This window comes from Solanum stenotomum, chromosome 6 (genome assembly GCF_019186545.1).
Source record: "Solanum stenotomum isolate F172 chromosome 6, ASM1918654v1, whole genome shotgun sequence".
Lineage (NCBI taxonomy): Eukaryota > Viridiplantae > Streptophyta > Magnoliopsida > Solanales > Solanaceae > Solanum > Solanum stenotomum.
In genome coordinates this window covers 52,032,216-52,051,201 of record NC_064287.1, presented here as the reverse complement: position 1 = coordinate 52,051,201, position 18,986 = coordinate 52,032,216, and the positions used below count along the sequence as shown (strand labels likewise).

Below are 18,986 nucleotides of genomic sequence, written 5' to 3'. Positions count from 1 at the left end.
TTTAATAAAAAGTACTATAATTTACAATAAATAATAACTTAAAATATCTACAAGACAACAAAAAAAAAGACTAATTTTTGTACTACTTGTGTCACATAAATTAGGATTCGGATGATTTTAAAATTTTAATTTTGGTTATACATTATAAAATAGCCGAAAAATTGAATGATATAATTTTTTAAAAAATAACCGAATGAATCGTCCTATCGATAACCCTAATGTTACTTCTACTCTGTTTATTGTTACTTAAATTTAGAAAGATATGCTTCATTTCTACCCTCAATCTTATCGCTACATTTATTTGCTATTTAAAATTGAAATTAAAAAGACAAATGACAAATAAGTTTCTATATTAGCTCACTTATGAGCAAAATATATTATAACAATCTTTACTAATTTTATAACAATACATAAACTATACTCCCGTCCCATATTAGATGGGCACTTTCAACTTTACATGGTGATTAAGAAATCATTAATACATTGGAAGACTTCACCATTTTGCCCTTTGTTTATATCAATGCACATTGAAATGAGTTACAAAAAATACACATACAATATAGGAATTGTCATATTAATTGTAGGGGTAAAATGGAAAAGAATTAATTAATTCTATCCTAATTTAATAAGTGCTCAAATAATATGAAATTTTTTTTTTAGTAAGATTCTCATCTAATATGGGACGGAAAGAGTAACAATATAACTTTATTAATGTTGGACCCGGGCAGCGCCCGGGTTTTCTTTACTAGTATATATATATATATAACAAACATATTAGGTTGGATGACAATTGGCAGGTTGACTAAAATTTAAACGGGAGCATAATTAATGAATCAAGACAATAAATGAGTCAATATTCAATTTAACCTAAGTTAAAGATTTAACAAAACACATTTTATATAAAACAATTTTAAAAAATAGTTAAATTCTTCGGGTAATTTGTTATTTTTTTGAAAAATTGCAGCGTTTGATTTTTTTTACTGTCTACATATCCAATATATTAATGTCCTAATTTTACAATGAACATTAAAATCTCCTAAATTGGTGCAAGTTGGATGAATGAAGACTTGCATCCAGAATCTTGTGTGATAAGAAGGTGTTATAAAAGTTTGAAGTCACGTTCTACAAAGTGATACTTAAACTAACTATGTTGTATAGGGTGGAAAGTTTGCCAGTCAAGAATTCTCACGTTGAGAAGTTTGAAGTTGTAGAAATAAGGATGTCGTGATGCATGTAAGTGTATATTAGGAGATATATAATTGAAAATAAGGATATGCGAGACAATGTGGAAGTGACTTCGGTGGAGGACATGATAAAAGAAATGAGATTTCGATAGTTCGGGCATGTGAATAGGGAATGTCCTGATGTCCTAGTGTGGAGGTGTGAAAGACTGACTATGTATGATTGGTTTAAAGAGAGGTAGAGACAGACCAAAGATAAATTTGATAAAGGTGATTAGATAAGTCATGTCGCAATTTCAACTCAAGTAAAACATGAGTTTCGATAGGAGGTTGTGGACAATTTAGGGTAGAGGGTTAATACCTTGAAAATAAAGGCCTTATCTTGTCATATGTTCATACTAGTATTTATTTTATAATATGATAACAAAAATATCTTAGAATCAAGGAAATTCTAAAAACCAAAACAAAAAGACAATCATATAAATAAGACGGAGAAACAAAATTTCATTTCACTATCACCATACTGATTTTTTCTTTTCAAAAAGAAATTTAATTTCATTCATTAAAAAGTAAATCATTGATTTAAAAATTATTGTAACATAACAACATAGATTATATCGAAAAGCTAATCACAAAGACCTAAAGCCTTTGAAAATTTCTAAAATTAAAATTTGAACCCCATATAGTTCTAAAATGTCTATTCTGGACCCCTCCATAAAATTACTTATCTATGCTAGATCATCCATAACACTAAACTCGCCAACCAAATACCCATAGTTATCAACAACTGGAACCCCTAACTTATGTGAAATTTTCACTTTGCTGCCCTCTGACATTTTCACCCAGGTCCCCTTAAATAGTTCTTCATCCGTTTCATTCCCAATTTATTCTTTGATATTTTCCTCAACTCCCTTAGATGGATTTGAATTTCCAGTAACACCCATTGATGACTTATGTTTAGATCCATCACCAAAATAAGTTTTTTTATCAGATTTTTCAGAAATCTAATCTTTTTTTTGTATCTTTAGCTATGATCAATTCTTCAAACTCAAGCTTCTTAGACCTGTATCATGCAGAAGCTTCATCAACAGTGGGAAAAGTACCCAGCCAAATATTCTTCTTGTCGATTGGGTGTCTGATTTCAGCACTAAATTTACCACTTTTTCGCTTTCTAACACCAATAAGATCTCAGCCAAATATTCTTCTTGTCGATTAAGTGTTTGATTTCAACACTAAATTTACCACTTTTCGCTTCCGAACACCAATAAGATACAATCTATCATGATTTTTGTTTGAAGTTATTTTTTGGGATTCCATGATTGGAGAGATTTAAAAAAAAAGGGGGGGGGGGGTCTATTTTAATAAAGAAATGTGTAGAAAAGCAAATCAAGAGATGACAAATGAGAGCTAAATTGACAGGTTGACTAAAATTTAAACGAGGTCATAATCAATGAATCGAGACAATAAATGAGTCAAGATTCAATCTAACCTAAAATTGCTATTTTGTACCCCTTTTCCCTCGTTTTTTGGACCATAAAATTACTTATCTATGCTAAGATCATCCATAACACTAAATTCACCAACCAAATGTCCATAGCTATCAACAACTGGAACCCCTAACTTATGTGAAATTTTCACTTCGCTGTCCTATGAAATTTTCACCCAGGTCCCCTTAAAATAGTTCTTCATCTGGTTCATTCCCCATTTCTTCTTTGATTTTTTCCTCAACTCCCTTTGATGGATTGGAATTTCCAGTAACACCCATTGATGACTTATGTTTAGATCCATCACTAGAACAAGTTTTTTTATCTGATTTTCAGAAATCTTATCCTTTTTTACATTTTTAGCTATGATCAATTCTTCAAACTCAAGCTTCTTAAACTTGTATCTTGCAGAAGCTTCATCAACAGTGGTAAAAGTACCCAATCAAATATTCTTTTTTGTCAATTGGGTGTCTGCTTTCAGCAACAAATTTATCACTTTTTCGCTTCCGAACACCAACATGATATAATCTAGCACGATTTTTGTTTGATGTTATTCTTTGGGATTCCATGATTGGAGAGTTTTTTTTTTTTTTTTAAAAAAAAAAGGAGAGAGGTAGGGCTATTTCAATAAAGAAGTGTGTAGAAAAGCAAATCAAGAGATGAAAAATGAGAGCTAATTATATATATATATAAACAAACATATTAGGTAGGGTGACAATTGACAAGTTGACTAAAATATAAACGGGGTCATAATCAATGAATCGAGACAATAAATGAGTCAAGATTAAATCTAACCTAGGTTAAAGATTTAACCAAACACATTTTATACAAAAAATCAGTTAAATTCTCCGGATAATTTTTTTATTTTTTTGAGAAGTTGCAGCGTGTGATTTGTTTTACCGTCTACATATCCAATCTATTAATGTCCTAATTCAACAATGAACATTAAAATCTCCCAATTTGAAGAATTATCAAATTGGTGCAAGTTGGATGAAATAGAAGCTTACATCCAGAATCTTGTATGATAAGAAGGTGCTACCAAAGCTTGAAGTCAAGTTCTACAAAGCGATACTTAGACTAACTATGTTTTATTGGGTGTAGAGTTTGTCAGTCAAGAACTCTCACGTTGAGAAGTTTGAAGTTGCAGAAATAAGGATGTTGTGATGGATGTATATGTATATTAAGAGATATATGATTGAAAATAAGGATATTCGGGACAATGTGGACGTGACTTCGGTGGAGGACATGATGCAAGAAATGAGATTTCGATAGTTCCGACATGCGAATAGGGGATGTCCAGATGTCCCTAGTGCGGAGGTGTGAGAGGCTGACTATATATGAATGGTTTAAGGAGAGGTAGAGACAGACAAAAGATAAATTTGATAAAGGTGATTAGATAAGTCATGTTGCAATTTCAACTTACGTAAAACATGAGCTTCGATAGGAGGTTGTGGAAAAATGAGGGTAGAAGGTTAATAACTAGAAGCTAAGGGTCTTGTCTTGTCATATGTCCATACTAGTATTTATTTATTTATAATATGATAACAAAAGTATCTTAAAATCAAAGAAATTCTAATCACCAAAACAAAAAGACAATAATATAATTAAAATGGAGAAACATAATTTCATTTAACTATCACCATACTATTTTTTTTTTTTAAAAAAGAAATTTAATTTCATTCATTAAAAAGTTAATCATTGATTCAAACATTACTGTAACATAACAACATAGATTATATCGAAAATCTAAACACAAAGACCTAAAGCCCCTGAAAGTTTTTAGAAATAAAATTTTACCCCCAATAGTTCTAAAATTGCTATTTTGGACCCCTTACCCCTCATTTTTTGGACCATAAAATTACTTATCTATGCTAAGATCATCCATAGCGCTAAATTCACCAACCAAATATCCATAGTTATCAACAATTGGAACCCCTAACTTATGTGAAATTTTCACTTCGTTGCCCTCTGAAATTTTCACCCAGGTCCCTTCAAATAGTGCTTCATCCATTTCATTCCCAAATTCTTCTTTGATTTTTTCCTCATCTCCCTTTGATGGATTCGAATTTCCAGTAACAACCATTGATGACTTATGTTTAGATCCATCACCAGAACAAGTTTTTTTATCAGATTTTTCAGAAATCTGATCCTTTTTTGCATTTTTAGCTATCATCAATTCTTCAAACTCAAGCTTCTTAGACTTGTATCTTGCAGAAGCTTCATCAACAGTGGTAAAAGTACCTAGCCAAATATTCTTCTTTTCGATTGGGTGTCTGATTTCAACACCAAATTTACCACTTTTTCGCTTCCGAACACCAACAGGATACAATCTAGCACAATTTTTGTTTGACATTATTTTTTGGGATTTCAAGATTGGAGAATTATTTTTAAAATGGGGGCGGAGGGGTAGGGCTATTTCAATAAAGAAATGTGTAGAAAAGCAAACCAAGGGATGAAAAATAAGTTAAATTATGAATATATATGTGTGTATATATATGTGTATCTATATATATATATATATAAACAAACATATTAAATAGAGTGATAATTGGCAGGTTGACTAAAAATTAAATATGGGCATAATTAAAGAATCAAGACAATAAATGAGTCAAGATTCAATCTAACCTAAGTTAAAGATTTAACAAAATACATTTTATATAAATTTTTTAAAAAAATTAATCAAATTATCTGAATAATTTTATTTTTTTTGAGAAATTGCAACGTTTGATTTTTTTTACTGTCTGCATATCCAATCTATTAATGTCCTAATTTGACAATGAATATTAAAATCTCCCAATTTGGTATAATTATCAAATTGGTGCAACTTGGATTAAATGGAGGATTGCATCCAGAATCTTGTGTGATAAGAAGGTTCTACCAAAGCTTGAAGTCAAGTTCTACAAAGCGATACTTAGACTAACTATGTTGTATAGGGTGGAGAGTTTGCCAGTCAAGAACTCTCTCGTTAAGAAGTTTGAAGTTGCAGAAATAAGAATGTTATGATGCATGTATGTGTATATTAGGAGATATATGATTGAAAATAAGGATATTTGAGACAATGTGGAAGTGACTTCGGTGGAGGACATGATGCAAGAAATGAGATTTCGATAGTTCAGGCATGCGAGATGTCCTAGTGCGGAGGTGTGAGAGGCTGACTATATATGAATGTTTTAAGGAGAAGTAGAGATAGACCATAGATAAATTTGATAAAGGTGATTAGATAAGTCATGTCGCAATTTCAATTTACGTAAAACATGAGCTTCGATAGGTGTTTGTGGACAAATTAGGGTAAAGGGTTAATACCTAGAAGCTAATGGCCTGGTCTTGTCAGATGTCCATACTAGTATTTATTTTATGATATGATAACAAATATATCTTAGAATCAAAGAAATTCTAATCACTAAAACAAAAAGACAATAATATAATTAAAATGGAGAAACAAAATTTCATTTCACTATCACTATACTGATTTTTTCATTTCAAAAAGAAATTTAATTTCATTCATTAAAAAGTAAATCATTGATTTAACAATTATTGTAACATAACAACATAGATTATATCGAAAAGCTAATCACAAAGACCTAAAGCCTCTGAAAGTTTCTAAAATTAAAATTTGAACCTCCAATAGTTCTAAAATTGTTATTCTTGACCCTTTTTTTCTCATTTTTTGGACCATAAAATTACTTATCTATGCTAAGATCATCCATAGCACTAATTTCACCAACCAAATATCCATAGTTATCAACAACTGGAACCTCTTACTTATGTGAATTTTTCACTTCGCTGCCCTCTGAAATTTTCACCCAGGTCCCCTTAAATAGTTCTTCATCCGCTTCATTCCCAATTTCTTCTTTGATTTTTTCCTCTACTCCCTTTGATGGATTTGAATTTTCAGTAACACTCATTGATGACTTCTGTTTAGATCCATTACCAGAACAAGTTTTTTTATCAGATTTTTTAGAAGTCTGATTTTTTTTGTATTTTTAGCTATGATCATATCTTCAAACTCAAGCTTCTTAGACTTGTATCTTGCAGAAGCTTCATCAACAGTGGTAAAAGTACCCAGCCAAATATTCTTCTTGTTGATTTGGTGTCTGATTTCAGCACCAAATTTACCACTTTTTCTCTTCCAAACACCAACAGGATACAATCTAGCAAAATTTTTGTTTGATGTTATTTTTTGGGATTTAATTATTGGAAATTTTTTTAAANATGAATCGTCCTATCGATAACCCTAATGTTACTTCTACTCTGTTTATTTTTACTTAAATTTAGAAAGATATGCTTCATTTCTACCCTCAATCTTATCGCTACATTTATTTGCTATTTAAAATTGAAATTAAAAAGACAAATGACAAATAAGTTTCTATATTAGCTCACTTATGAGCAAAATATATTATAACAATCTTTACTAATTTTATAACAATACATAAACTATACTCCCGTCCCATATTAGATGGGCACTTTCAACTTTACATGGTGATTAAGAAATCATTAATACATTGGAAGACTTCACCATTTTGCCCTTTGTTTATATCAATGCACATTGAAATGAGTTACAAAAAATACACATACAATATAGGAATTGTCATATTAATTGTAGGGGTAAAATGGAAAAGAATTAATTAATTCTATCCTAATTTAATAAGTGCTCAAATAATATGAAATTTTTTTTTTAGTAAGATTCTCATCTAATATGGGACGGAAAGAGTAACAATATAACTTTATTAATGTTGGACCCGGGCAGCGCCCGGGTTTTCTTTACTAGTATATATATATATATAACAAACATATTAGGTTGGATGACAATTGGCAGGTTGACTAAAATTTAAACGGGAGCATAATTAATGAATCAAGACAATAAATGAGTCAATATTCAATTTAACCTAAGTTAAAGATTTAACAAAACACATTTTATATAAAACAATTTTAAAAAATAGTTAAATTCTTCGGGTAATTTGTTATTTTTTTGAAAAATTGCAGCGTTTGATTTTTTTTACTGTCTACATATCCAATATATTAATGTCCTAATTTTACAATGAACATTAAAATCTCCTAAATTGGTGCAAGTTGGATGAATGAAGACTTGCATCCAGAATCTTGTGTGATAAGAAGGTGTTATAAAAGTTTGAAGTCACGTTCTACAAAGTGATACTTAAACTAACTATGTTGTATAGGGTGGAAAGTTTGCCAGTCAAGAATTCTCACGTTGAGAAGTTTGAAGTTGTAGAAATAAGGATGTCGTGATGCATGTAAGTGTATATTAGGAGATATATGATTGAAAATAAGGATATTCGAGACAATGTGGAAGTGACTTCGGTGGAGGACATGATAAAAGAAATAAGATTTCGATAGTTCGGACATGTGAATAGGGAATGTCCAGATGTCCTAGTGTGGATGTGTGAAAGACTGACTATATATGATTGGTTTAAAGAGAGGTAAAGACAGACCAAAGATAAATTTGATAAAGGTGATTAGATAAGTCATGTCGCAATTTCAACTCAAGTAAAACATGAGTTTCGATAGGAGGTTGTGGACAATTTAGGGTAGAGGGTTAATACCTTGAAAATAAAGGCCTTATCTTGTCATATGTTCATACTAGTATTTATTTTATAATATGATAACAAAAATATCTTAGAATCAAGGAAATTCTAAAAACCAAAACAAAAAGACAATCATATAAATAAGACGGAGAAACAAAATTTCATTTCACTATCACCATACTGATTTTTTCTTTTCAAAAAGAAATTTAATTTCATTCATTAAAAAGTAAATCATTGATTTAAAAATTATTGTAACATAACAACATAGATTATATCGAAAAGCTAATCACAAAGACCTAAAGCCTTTGAAAATTTCTAAAATTAAAATTTGAACCCCATATAGTTCTAAAATGTCTATTCTGGACCCCTCCATAAAATTACTTATCTATGCTAGATCATCCATAACACTAAACTCGCCAACCAAATACCCATAGTTATCAACAACTGGAACCCCTAACTTATGTGAAATTTTCACTTTGCTGCCCTCTGACATTTTCACCCAGGTCCCCTTAAATAGTTCTTCATCCGTTTCATTCCCAATTTATTCTTTGATATTTTCCTCAACTCCCTTAGATGGATTTGAATTTCCAGTAACACCCATTGATGACTTATGTTTAGATCCATCACCAAAATAAGTTTTTTTATCAGATTTTTCAGAAATCTAATCTTTTTTTTGTATCTTTAGCTATGATCAATTCTTCAAACTCAAGCTTCTTAGACCTGTATCATGCAGAAGCTTCATCAACAGTGGGAAAAGTACCCAGCCAAATATTCTTCTTGTCGATTGGGTGTCTGATTTCAGCACTAAATTTACCACTTTTTCGCTTTCTAACACCAATAAGATCTCAGCCAAATATTCTTCTTGTCGATTAAGTGTTTGATTTCAACACTAAATTTACCACTTTTCGCTTCCGAACACCAATAAGATACAATCTATCATGATTTTTGTTTGAAGTTATTTTTTGGGATTCCATGATTGGAGAGATTTAAAAAAAAAGGGGGGGGGGGGGCTATTTTAATAAAGAAATGTGTGAAAAGCAAATCAAGAGATGACAAATGAGAGCTAAATTGATAGGTTGACTAAAATTTAAACGAGGTCATAATCAATGAATCGAGACAATAAATGAGTCAAGATTCAATCTAACCTAAAATTGCTATTTTGTACCCCTTTTCCCTCGTTTTTTGGACCATAAAATTACTTATCTATGCTAAGATCATCCATAACACTAAATTCACCAACCAAATGTCCATAGCTATCAACAACTGGAACCCCTAACTTATGTGAAATTTTCACTTCGCTGTCCTATGAAATTTTCACCCAGGTCCCCTTAAAATAGTTCTTCATCTGGTTCATTCCCCATTTCTTCTTTGATTTTTTCCTCAACTCCCTTTGATGGATTGGAATTTCCAGTAACACCCATTGATGACTTATGTTTAGATCCATCACTAGAACAAGTTTTTTTATCTGATTTTTCAGAAATCTTATCCTTTTTTACATTTTTAGCTATGATCAATTCTTCAAACTCAAGCTTCTTAGACTTGTATCTTGCAGAAGCTTCATCAACAGTGGTAAAAGTACCCAATCAAATATTCTTTTTTGTCAATTGGGTGTCTGCTTTCAGCAACAAATTTATCACTTTTTCGCTTCCGAACACCAACATGATATAATCTAGCACGATTTTTGTTTGATGTTATTCTTTGGGATTCCATGATTGGAGAGTTTTTTTTTTTTTTTTAAAAAAAAAAGGAGAGGGGTAGGGCTATTTCAATAAAGAAGTGTGTAGAAAAGCAAATCAAGAGATGAAAAATGAGAGCTAATTATATATATATATAAACAAACATATTAGGTAGGGTGACAATTGACAAGTTGACTAAAATATAAACGGGGTCATAATCAATGAATCGAGACAATAAATGAGTCAAGATTAAATCTAACCTAGGTTAAAGATTTAACCAAACACATTTTATACAAAAAATCAGTTAAATTCTCCGGATAATTTTTTTATTTTTTTGAGAAGTTGCAGCGTGTGATTTGTTTTACCGTCTACATATCCAATCTATTAATGTCCTAATTCAACAATGAACATTAAAATCTCCCAATTTGAAGAATTATCAAATTGGTGCAAGTTGGATGAAATAGAAGCTTACATCCAGAATCTTGTATGATAAGAAGGTGCTACCAAAGCTTGAAGTCAAGTTCTACAAAGCGATACTTAGACTAACTATGTTTTATTGGGTGTAGAGTTTGTCAGTCAAGAACTCTCACGTTGAGAAGTTTGAAGTTGCAGAAATAAGGATGTTGTGATGGATGTATATGTATATTAAGAGATATATGATTGAAAATAAGGATATTCGGGACAATGTGGACGTGACTTCGGTGGAGGACATGATGCAAGAAATGAGATTTCGATAGTTCCGACATGCGAATAGGGGATGTCCAGATGTCCCTAGTGCGGAGGTGTGAGAGGCTGACTATATATGAATGGTTTAAGGAGAGGTAGAGACAGACCAAAGATAAATTTGATAAAAGTGATTAGATAAGTCATGTCGCAATTTCAACTTACGTAAAACATGAGCTTCGATAGGAGGTTGTGGACAAATTAGGGTAGAGGGTTAATACCTAGAAGCTAAGGCCTTGTCTTGTCAAATATCCATACTAGTATTTATAGTTTATTCCTCCGTTAGTTTTTGGTCCTTCAATTTGTGTTATTATTTAGGAAAAATTACAGAAATATACTACTTAAGTCTTTTATTAATAAAATATCAATATACTTATATTTAATTACAAACTAAGTTTTTAAATTACATACAAAACAAAACATTTAATTTCTGTATTTAATTTAATTTTATTTTACAAATTTTCTCTCTCATACTTTTAGTAATTCGTGCCTTTTATAGGGAGTATAATTAGGATATTAATATTTATCAAATATTCTCTCTCCTAATCAGTTCCAAATTCACACGTTCATTACCTTTTTTTTTCCGTTTTTTAGGCATAGTGAAAGTCNTTGCGATAAAAGTCCAATCTCAGATTAGCGAAAATGCACCAAAATTTGCAGATAAGGCCTACAATTCATGCTCAAAATTTCAGAACCTTCGGAAATTTTTTTTGACCTTTAAAACTAATAATGAACCTTTTAGTTGCCACAATTTTCTGAAATAGTGTCAAAGCATCCAAGAAGCTTAAAAGCTCACCCAAAACTCATTTGGCACTTCCCGAACACAAACCAAATATGTTACTAGCTTGAAAATGACATTTCGGACTCAATGAAATCGTCGGAATTTGAATTCGATGTCTCCTTGACCCGGTATCCGATAAGGCGTCAAGAAACTAACTTTAGGCTCAAAAACTCGAAACGCACTCGGGGCCTCTAAAAATTCAACCAAGACTCATTCTAGCCTTAGAATCACCCCCTGAATCCAGCGTTGCCCTCGGAATTCCATTTCGAGCACCGGAACCTCGTTTGTTGACCAAAGTCAACTCTTGATCAAAATTTCACAATTTTAGCAACTTAGGACCTCAAATCTTCGTTTTAACTCCAAATTCGACTCCGTAAATTTTCATAGACCCATTTCGACAATCTAAAACTGCTGGAATCGACGGAAATTCGATTCGAGTCTCGAAACTCCAAATGACTCGAAATAGCACTTTTAACCAAACTTTAACTCTTAAAAACTCAACTTTCCAAAAACTCAACTTTTCATCAATTTTCCTCCAAACCAACTTCGAAAATACAACAATTAGGACTCGGGGTAACTATCGGGAGGGGTAAAACGGTCATTTTATGAAAATTTCCAAAAATGACCTTTAGGGTCATTACAAAAAATAATTTTTTTCATCGTTACCTTAATATGATACAATAGAATGTACGTAACCATCAACACAAATATTGTATTTAAACTACAAATACAATATTATACAAATACAAATCTTATTATACAAATTACAATGTATAAATGAATTTATACAAAACTGAACAATTTGTATAAAATTGAATGTTTGTAGCGAATAATACAAATCAAAAGCTCCATAGCAAACATAAAATTTGTTATGGAGCGTAATTATGCAAACTATAACGATAACATACAAATATGATTTTTATGTTTGCTATATGTGAAAGTTGCTCAAGATTATATCAAGTCAATATGAATCAAGTAAAATAAAACAATGAAGATACGTTTTACGATCACTGTATTGAATGTTTGTATTCATCAAACTCATTTATGTAATACTTCTTCCATTTCAATTCCATCGTAATATTTTACTAAAATCTATGATGAAACGAGAACTAAGCAAATACTTAAACTTCATAAACTCCAAAAGGAGTATTTCATTAAGAAGTATATCATTAACAATTAGCTACATCAATATTCAGAAAACAGAGCTTGTACAATCAAAATTGCTATTCTTAACAAAACAATTTTTTTTTTTAATCAATATTATTTACATAAATCTAAGATCATCCAAATCGCTAAATTCACCCAACAAAAATCCATAATTATCGATAACGGGAACCCCCAAATTATATGAAAACATTACTTCTTTACCCTCTGAAATTTTCACCCAAGTCCCCTTAAACAGTTCTTCATCACTTTCAACCCCTGCAAAAAGATTGTTTTTTTCTTCAACCCCATTTGATGAAATCAAGTTCGAATTCGAATTCGAATTTGAATTTTCAGAATCACCCATTAACGATTCTTGTTTTTCCTCTGCAAAAAGATCGATTTTTTCCTTAACCCCATTTGATGAATTCGTATTCTCAGCAATACCCATTAATGATTCTTGAACAGATTTTTCAAATTTCTGTCTCTTTTTTGCATCTTTAGCCATGACTAGTTCTTCAAACTGAACCTTCTTCGACTTGTAACTTTCGAAAGCTTCATCAGCAGTAACGAAAGTACCCAACCAAACCATTTTCTTGTTAAATGGGTGTTTGATTTCAGCGCAAAATTTCCCATTTTTTCTCTTACGAACACCAACAGGATACAATCTGACGTAAGAATTCTTCGATATTTTTTTATTAGACTTCATGATCAAAGATTTGAGAGGGAAAAAAAGAAATTATTTCATTAACTAAAAACAGAGTAGAAAAAAGAAAATTTTGAGATGTGATAAAATGGAGGTTAAATTGTGGATATATATAATGAAGTTTTCTTATTCATTTTAGGAAAAAATTTGAATAAAAACACGTTTTTTTTTATAAAATAATTGGAAACTTTTGGTCCTAATTTTATTTGGAAAAGAATTTAACAAAACGAGTTTTATTCTTTCAAAAAAGGAAAATAGTTAAGTATTTATTCAAAAATTGCAAGATTAGTCCCTCTACTTTACATTTATTATTTATTAATATCCCTAATTTGACATTGAATATTAAAAAAATTTCCTAATTTGGTAAATGATACCCAATTAATTTTGACGTGTATATATTTTTATCTCATGTGTTTATGTATTATTCACCGTTGTATAATTTTTTTTAATTGATTATAAATAAATTTCTATAATAAGCATCTATTATTTTGACTTCTTGATTAATTTGTATTTGAATCGTGAATATACATAAAACAAGAAGGGAAAATCATTTAAAACATGGCCCTTCATAATTAAGTATTATAAAGTATAAATTATATGTCAAGAGAATCTTTCAAGTTTTCTAATAGTATCTTGGAGCTTTAAATGTTTTTCAATATATGTAAAGTAAAATCTCACTAAATTAATATATATGGGATCATGTAATATTATTATTTTTAGAGGTATTATTTAATTGATAAAAAAATATTTATTAATCTAAAGAATATTTTGAGATTCAATGAAGGTTAATATTAATTACATCAAAATTATCGTACTTTATTAATTTATATATCATATTTATTGAATTTACAGAAAAAATAAATGTATCATACATAAAGTACAATGAATAATTAAATACATCAAAATCATTGTATCTTATTAAATTATGTATTATATTTGTTGAATTCACATACAAAATAAATTCATTCATGAACTTGAGGTCACAATTAGTGATCTTGGTTTCCGCAATAATTTATACGTCAATAACATGTTGGATTATTCGGGTAAAAATGATACATGTTCAAAGGTCCTAAGCTTAGAATAAATTGTGGATATCATCGAAAAAACAATGTTGAAGATGATACAATACCTTTGGAACTACTTACCCGTAAGGAAGCATTTATCGCATATAGAACTCTTTACAATTTTATGGTACAGTTCGAAAAGACATTTGGAACTACTTACCCGTAAGGAAGCACTTATCACATATAGAACTCTTCACAATTTTATGGTACAGTTCGAAAAGACAATACCAGAACTTTTGGATACAATAAGAAAAGTTAGAGATGAGCTTCAACTAGATTTAAATTTTAACAAAAAACAAAACACAATAGAATCATTTTTCACTAAATTGTCTTAAATATATTTCTATGTTTAAAGAATTATTAATTTATAATATTAACGGAATCATAGATTTATATAGGAGTCTTCTGAAAATATACTATCTTATTGAAATTGATGATTTTTTTCATTAGCCCAAGTCGAAACCGTAGGAAAATATTATCTTGAAGAGATTATTAATTTACCGAATATTAAGTTAGTGAGATTTTACTGTATCCCAATTTTATTATGATCAATAAAAGTAGAAAGATACATGCTCTTATTAACTTTAATGTGAACTCAAAACAGAGCTTTACGTATCACTATTTTTTTATAATCAATAAAATAGTAAGATGTTAACTGTTAAGTATTTTCCCATCAAAGGAAGAAATCGATGATCCCAAGTTCTTTTACTCCATTCAGAAAGCCCCTTTGTTTCAAATACTTAGGTTTACCACGACCAGATCACCTCAAAGATGTCACCACGGATCAACCATAGAAGTTAGAACCCTGTTCAACAAGTGAAACGCATTCTATGTACTCTTTTCAATACAAATTTACTGGTCACAAATCTTTGTTTTACCAGCATATTAAGGTGATCAAACTTCTTATGTCACAATTTGTAAGGGATTCTTGTGGACTGGTGGAGTGGAGATACCAAAAAAGGCACTGTTGACATAGAACTGCAAGGATATTTTGAACATTACTTAATGGAATAGAACAGCAGTTGGTAAACTTGGTAATGTACCTCAAACCAATAGCGGAGCCAAAATTTTCACTCAGGGGTTCAAAATATAAAAAAGTAAACACATGTTAGAAGCCAAAAGGGGTACGGATGAACCCCTCGGCCCTACTTGGCTCCGCCCCTGCCTCAAACCAGGCGTTCTTGGGCGGTACAGAAGATTCTGAGAACCAAACAACAAATACAAGCTACTGGCTATCAGGAAAGTGATATAATCAACATCAAGAAGATGTATGTCTCACTTAGAGGTGTTTTCAAATAAGTCCAATGGAGTAGGATCATTAGTAACAATCCAGGCTCACCAAAACGGATCTGAAATAGTGAAATGCAATAGGGAGAGTGAAACTATTGACCATCTTGGCGATATCTTGAATGGGATCTTACGCTGGCAAGGAATTGACAAACAAGCAATGACATGGGGCAAGAAGAGCTTCATTGGGGCATATGCAAATGCTAAGGGGGCAAAAGCCTAGTAGGAACAATTTACAGAATGTGTTTGACAGAATCTGTGTATACCACATATGAATTGAAAGAAACTGAAGAATATTCCGAGCTACACAGAAACTCCAACACAAGTAGTTACAAGGAAAATTGTGCAAGAACACATTTCTATGAAGAGTAGGACATAGTAGTAGCTGATGTACTAGTTGCCAGTTTAGATTACTGTTTTGGTTGCCATGCCCTATGTTGCTCGAACTCTTCAAAAATGTCAAGAGGTGTGTGTCGGATTCGCCAAAAGTAGTGTATTTTTGGAGAATCCGACACGGGTGCGGCATCAAAAGTGAAGAGTCCTCGCAACTTAGGCCATACCAATTCAGTCCATTTCGACTCTCTCTGTACATAGTAAGTATGTCAAGATTAGATCTTCTCATGAGGCCAACTAAACACCCCCACCCCCCAACCCACCCAAGTTTCAACCAAAAAATACATATAAACACACTATGTTGCTCAGACTATTCAAAAATGTCACAAGTCCTTTCATGAGATGGGAGCATATAGACTCGTCTAGAGGAAACAAATGGTAGGAAACTATTCAAAAATATCACATGTTGTTTCGTGACATGGGAGCTTATAGACTCGTATAGAGGAAACATGTGGTAGGAAGTCGTGCCTTAATGCCAAAGATGAGTTTCAGCCGTTACATACCTCAATGCCCAATTTTAGACTTGTAACGTCAAATTGATTCTTCTCTACACACAAATCGAGACTCCATCTCATCAACACAGTTCACATTACATCAAGTCCCGACAGACGACCCCGAGACATCATCCATCAAGCCCAACAAAAGTAGTGCATCTTGGAGTGTCCGAGCACCATAGCAAACACATATCAAGTATCTATATATTTAATTCGTACAAAGTAGGAAAGGATTGAACAGATGGAAGTTTTCATCAAAAAGAAGAGAGATCATAATAATAACATATTCTACAAACAAAGATTCAAGAACTCAAATTTCTATTTGACGAACAAATTTCCATTGCTGCATTCAAAGTTATAACCATTACAACAAATTCCATAACACATGAACACTTATTCGTCGACTTGCAATTGCCACTGTTAATATTCACAAATTGGACCTAATCACCAAAAATTGCTGCAAGTTTCGAACATAGTATTAATGGAACTATAGTTATCTCAAACAGAAATACTAAGATCATCCAATTTGCTAAATTCACCTAACAAAAAACCGTAATTGTCAACAACAGGAACGCCCAATTTATGCGAAAATTTAACTTCTTTATCACCTGAAATTTGTATCCACTGCCCCATCCACATTTCTTCATCACTTTCTTCAACCCCATTCGATGAATCCGAGGTTTGTGCATCCACTTGATCACTAGAAGAAAAACCAAGTTCAGATTTTGCAGAAATACCCTTTTCCACATTTGCATTTATAGCCTTATTCAATTGCTCATCAATCTCATCCACCATTAATATAGCCTCACTTGAAGAAGAACCAGGTTCAGAGTTTGCAGAATCTTTTGCATTTTTAGCCTTCTTCAATATATCATCTGACTCATTTGATGAATCTGTGTTTTGAGAATCATCCATTAATGGCGGACCACTCGAAGAAGAAGAACCAAGTTCAAATTTTGCAGAAATAGCCATTTTCTCTTTTGCATTTTTAGCCTTCTTCAATCTATCAACTGACTCATTTGATGAATCTGTGTTTTGAGAATCAACCATTAATGGAGGACCACTCGAAGAAGAAGACCCAAGTTCAAATTTTGCAGAAATAACCTTATCCACATTTGCATTTCTNAATACTCATTTCCACATTTGCATTTTTAGCCTTATTCAATTGCTCATCAATCTCATCCACCATTAATATTGGCTCACTTGAAGAGGAACCAGGGTCAGAGTCTGCAGAAATAGCCATTTTATCTTTTGCATTTTTAGCCTTCTTCAATATATCATCTGACTCATTTGATGAATCTGTGTTTTGAGAATCAGCCATTAATGGCGGATCACTCGAAGAAGAAGAACCAAGTTCAAATTTTGCAGAAATAACCATTTTCTCTTTTGCATTTTTAGCCTTCTTCAATCTATCATCAGACTCATTTGATGAATCTGTGTTTTGAGAATCAGCCATTAATGGAGGATCACTCGAAGAAGAAGACCCAAGTTCAAATTTTGCAGAAATAACCTTATCCACATTTGCATTTCTAGCCTTTTCCAACTTCTCCTGAAACTCAAGTTTCTTAGTTTGATAAACCTCAGAAGCTTCTTCAGGAGTATTAAAAGTACCCAACCAAATTCTTTTCTTGCTAAACGGGTCTCTAATCTCAGTAGCAAATTTTCCAGATTTTCTCTTTCGAACCATAGGAGGCAATTTACCAGAAGATTCATCAAAACTCAAAAAGTTTCTGTTTTTTAGTGAAAAACGAGTCTTTACCTTCGTTGAATCCAAGTTCTGAGAATCCACCATTAATGGCGGATTTCCAGATTTTGCAGAAATAGCCTTTTTCTGATACTTTCTTTTTCGAACCCTAGGAGGAGGCAATTGATAAAAATGTAATGGGTTTTTGCTATTTAGTAAAAAAGATTGAATCTTTACCTTTTTCTGAACAATCTCATGAACAATAATCTTTGGTCTTTTTTGCTGTTTTTCATCATCTGAAGATGATTCTGTAGCATCTGGGTCTGAGATTTTTACTATTATTCTCCTCTGAATTTCAATTATTTCTTGATTTTCATCAATAAAATCTTGTTTGATTCTGGATTTCATGGCCAAGAAACTGAAAAAAACTGGTGATTTTTTTTTTCGGTAAGAACAGAGTATAACCAAAAAAACAAAAAATTGAGAAGAGAAGGCAAATAGGTTAAGGTATAAAAGGTAGTTAAGGAATTGTTCCCTCGAAAAACTAATTTTGAGAAATTATAGCCAAAAAATAAATAAATGAGAAATTAAATGGTCATTCTTATATAATTTATGAATATTTTTAGTTTGATTAATTAATTTATAAGGTGGAAATTGAATTTTATTCGATAAAGTAAAAGTTCAGAGAATTGAGATTCTTGAATATTTTATTCTATAATGTACTTTTAGTTTGTTTTTATTATATAGTTTTTTGGTAAAACTATTTTAAAATTTGTATTTTTGTAGAAAGTTTAAGAACATTTCAATGATTTTTTTTCTAAAAAAAA

At 31.3% G+C, this 18,986-nt stretch overlaps 3 protein-coding genes across 3 annotated transcripts; all 3 read right to left on the bottom strand.

Moving 5' to 3' along the window:
* Positions 1-4,523: 4,523 nt before the first annotated feature.
* On the bottom strand, positions 4,524-5,018 carry LOC125868885 (ethylene-responsive transcription factor ERF119-like). The gene has a single exon (XM_049549451.1). The coding sequence runs from the start codon at positions 5,016-5,018 to the stop codon at positions 4,524-4,526; it is 495 nt and encodes a 164-aa protein (XP_049405408.1).
* A 7,634-nt stretch (positions 5,019-12,652) lies between these two features.
* LOC125869040 (ethylene-responsive transcription factor ERF117-like) lies at positions 12,653-13,274 on the bottom strand. The gene has a single exon (XM_049549597.1). The coding sequence runs from the start codon at positions 13,238-13,240 to the stop codon at positions 12,653-12,655; it is 588 nt and encodes a 195-aa protein (XP_049405554.1). The 5' UTR covers positions 13,241-13,274.
* A 3,502-nt stretch (positions 13,275-16,776) lies between these two features.
* On the bottom strand, positions 16,777-18,648 carry LOC125867389 (ethylene-responsive transcription factor CRF2-like). Its single transcript, XM_049547870.1, has 2 exons — positions 17,632-18,648; positions 16,777-17,237 (listed from the first exon to the last, which is right to left on the bottom strand). The coding sequence occupies exons 1-2, from the start codon at positions 18,565-18,567 to the stop codon at positions 16,974-16,976; spliced, it is 1,200 nt and encodes a 399-aa protein (XP_049403827.1). The 5' UTR covers positions 18,568-18,648; the 3' UTR covers positions 16,777-16,973.
* Positions 18,649-18,986: the final 338 nt, after the last annotated feature.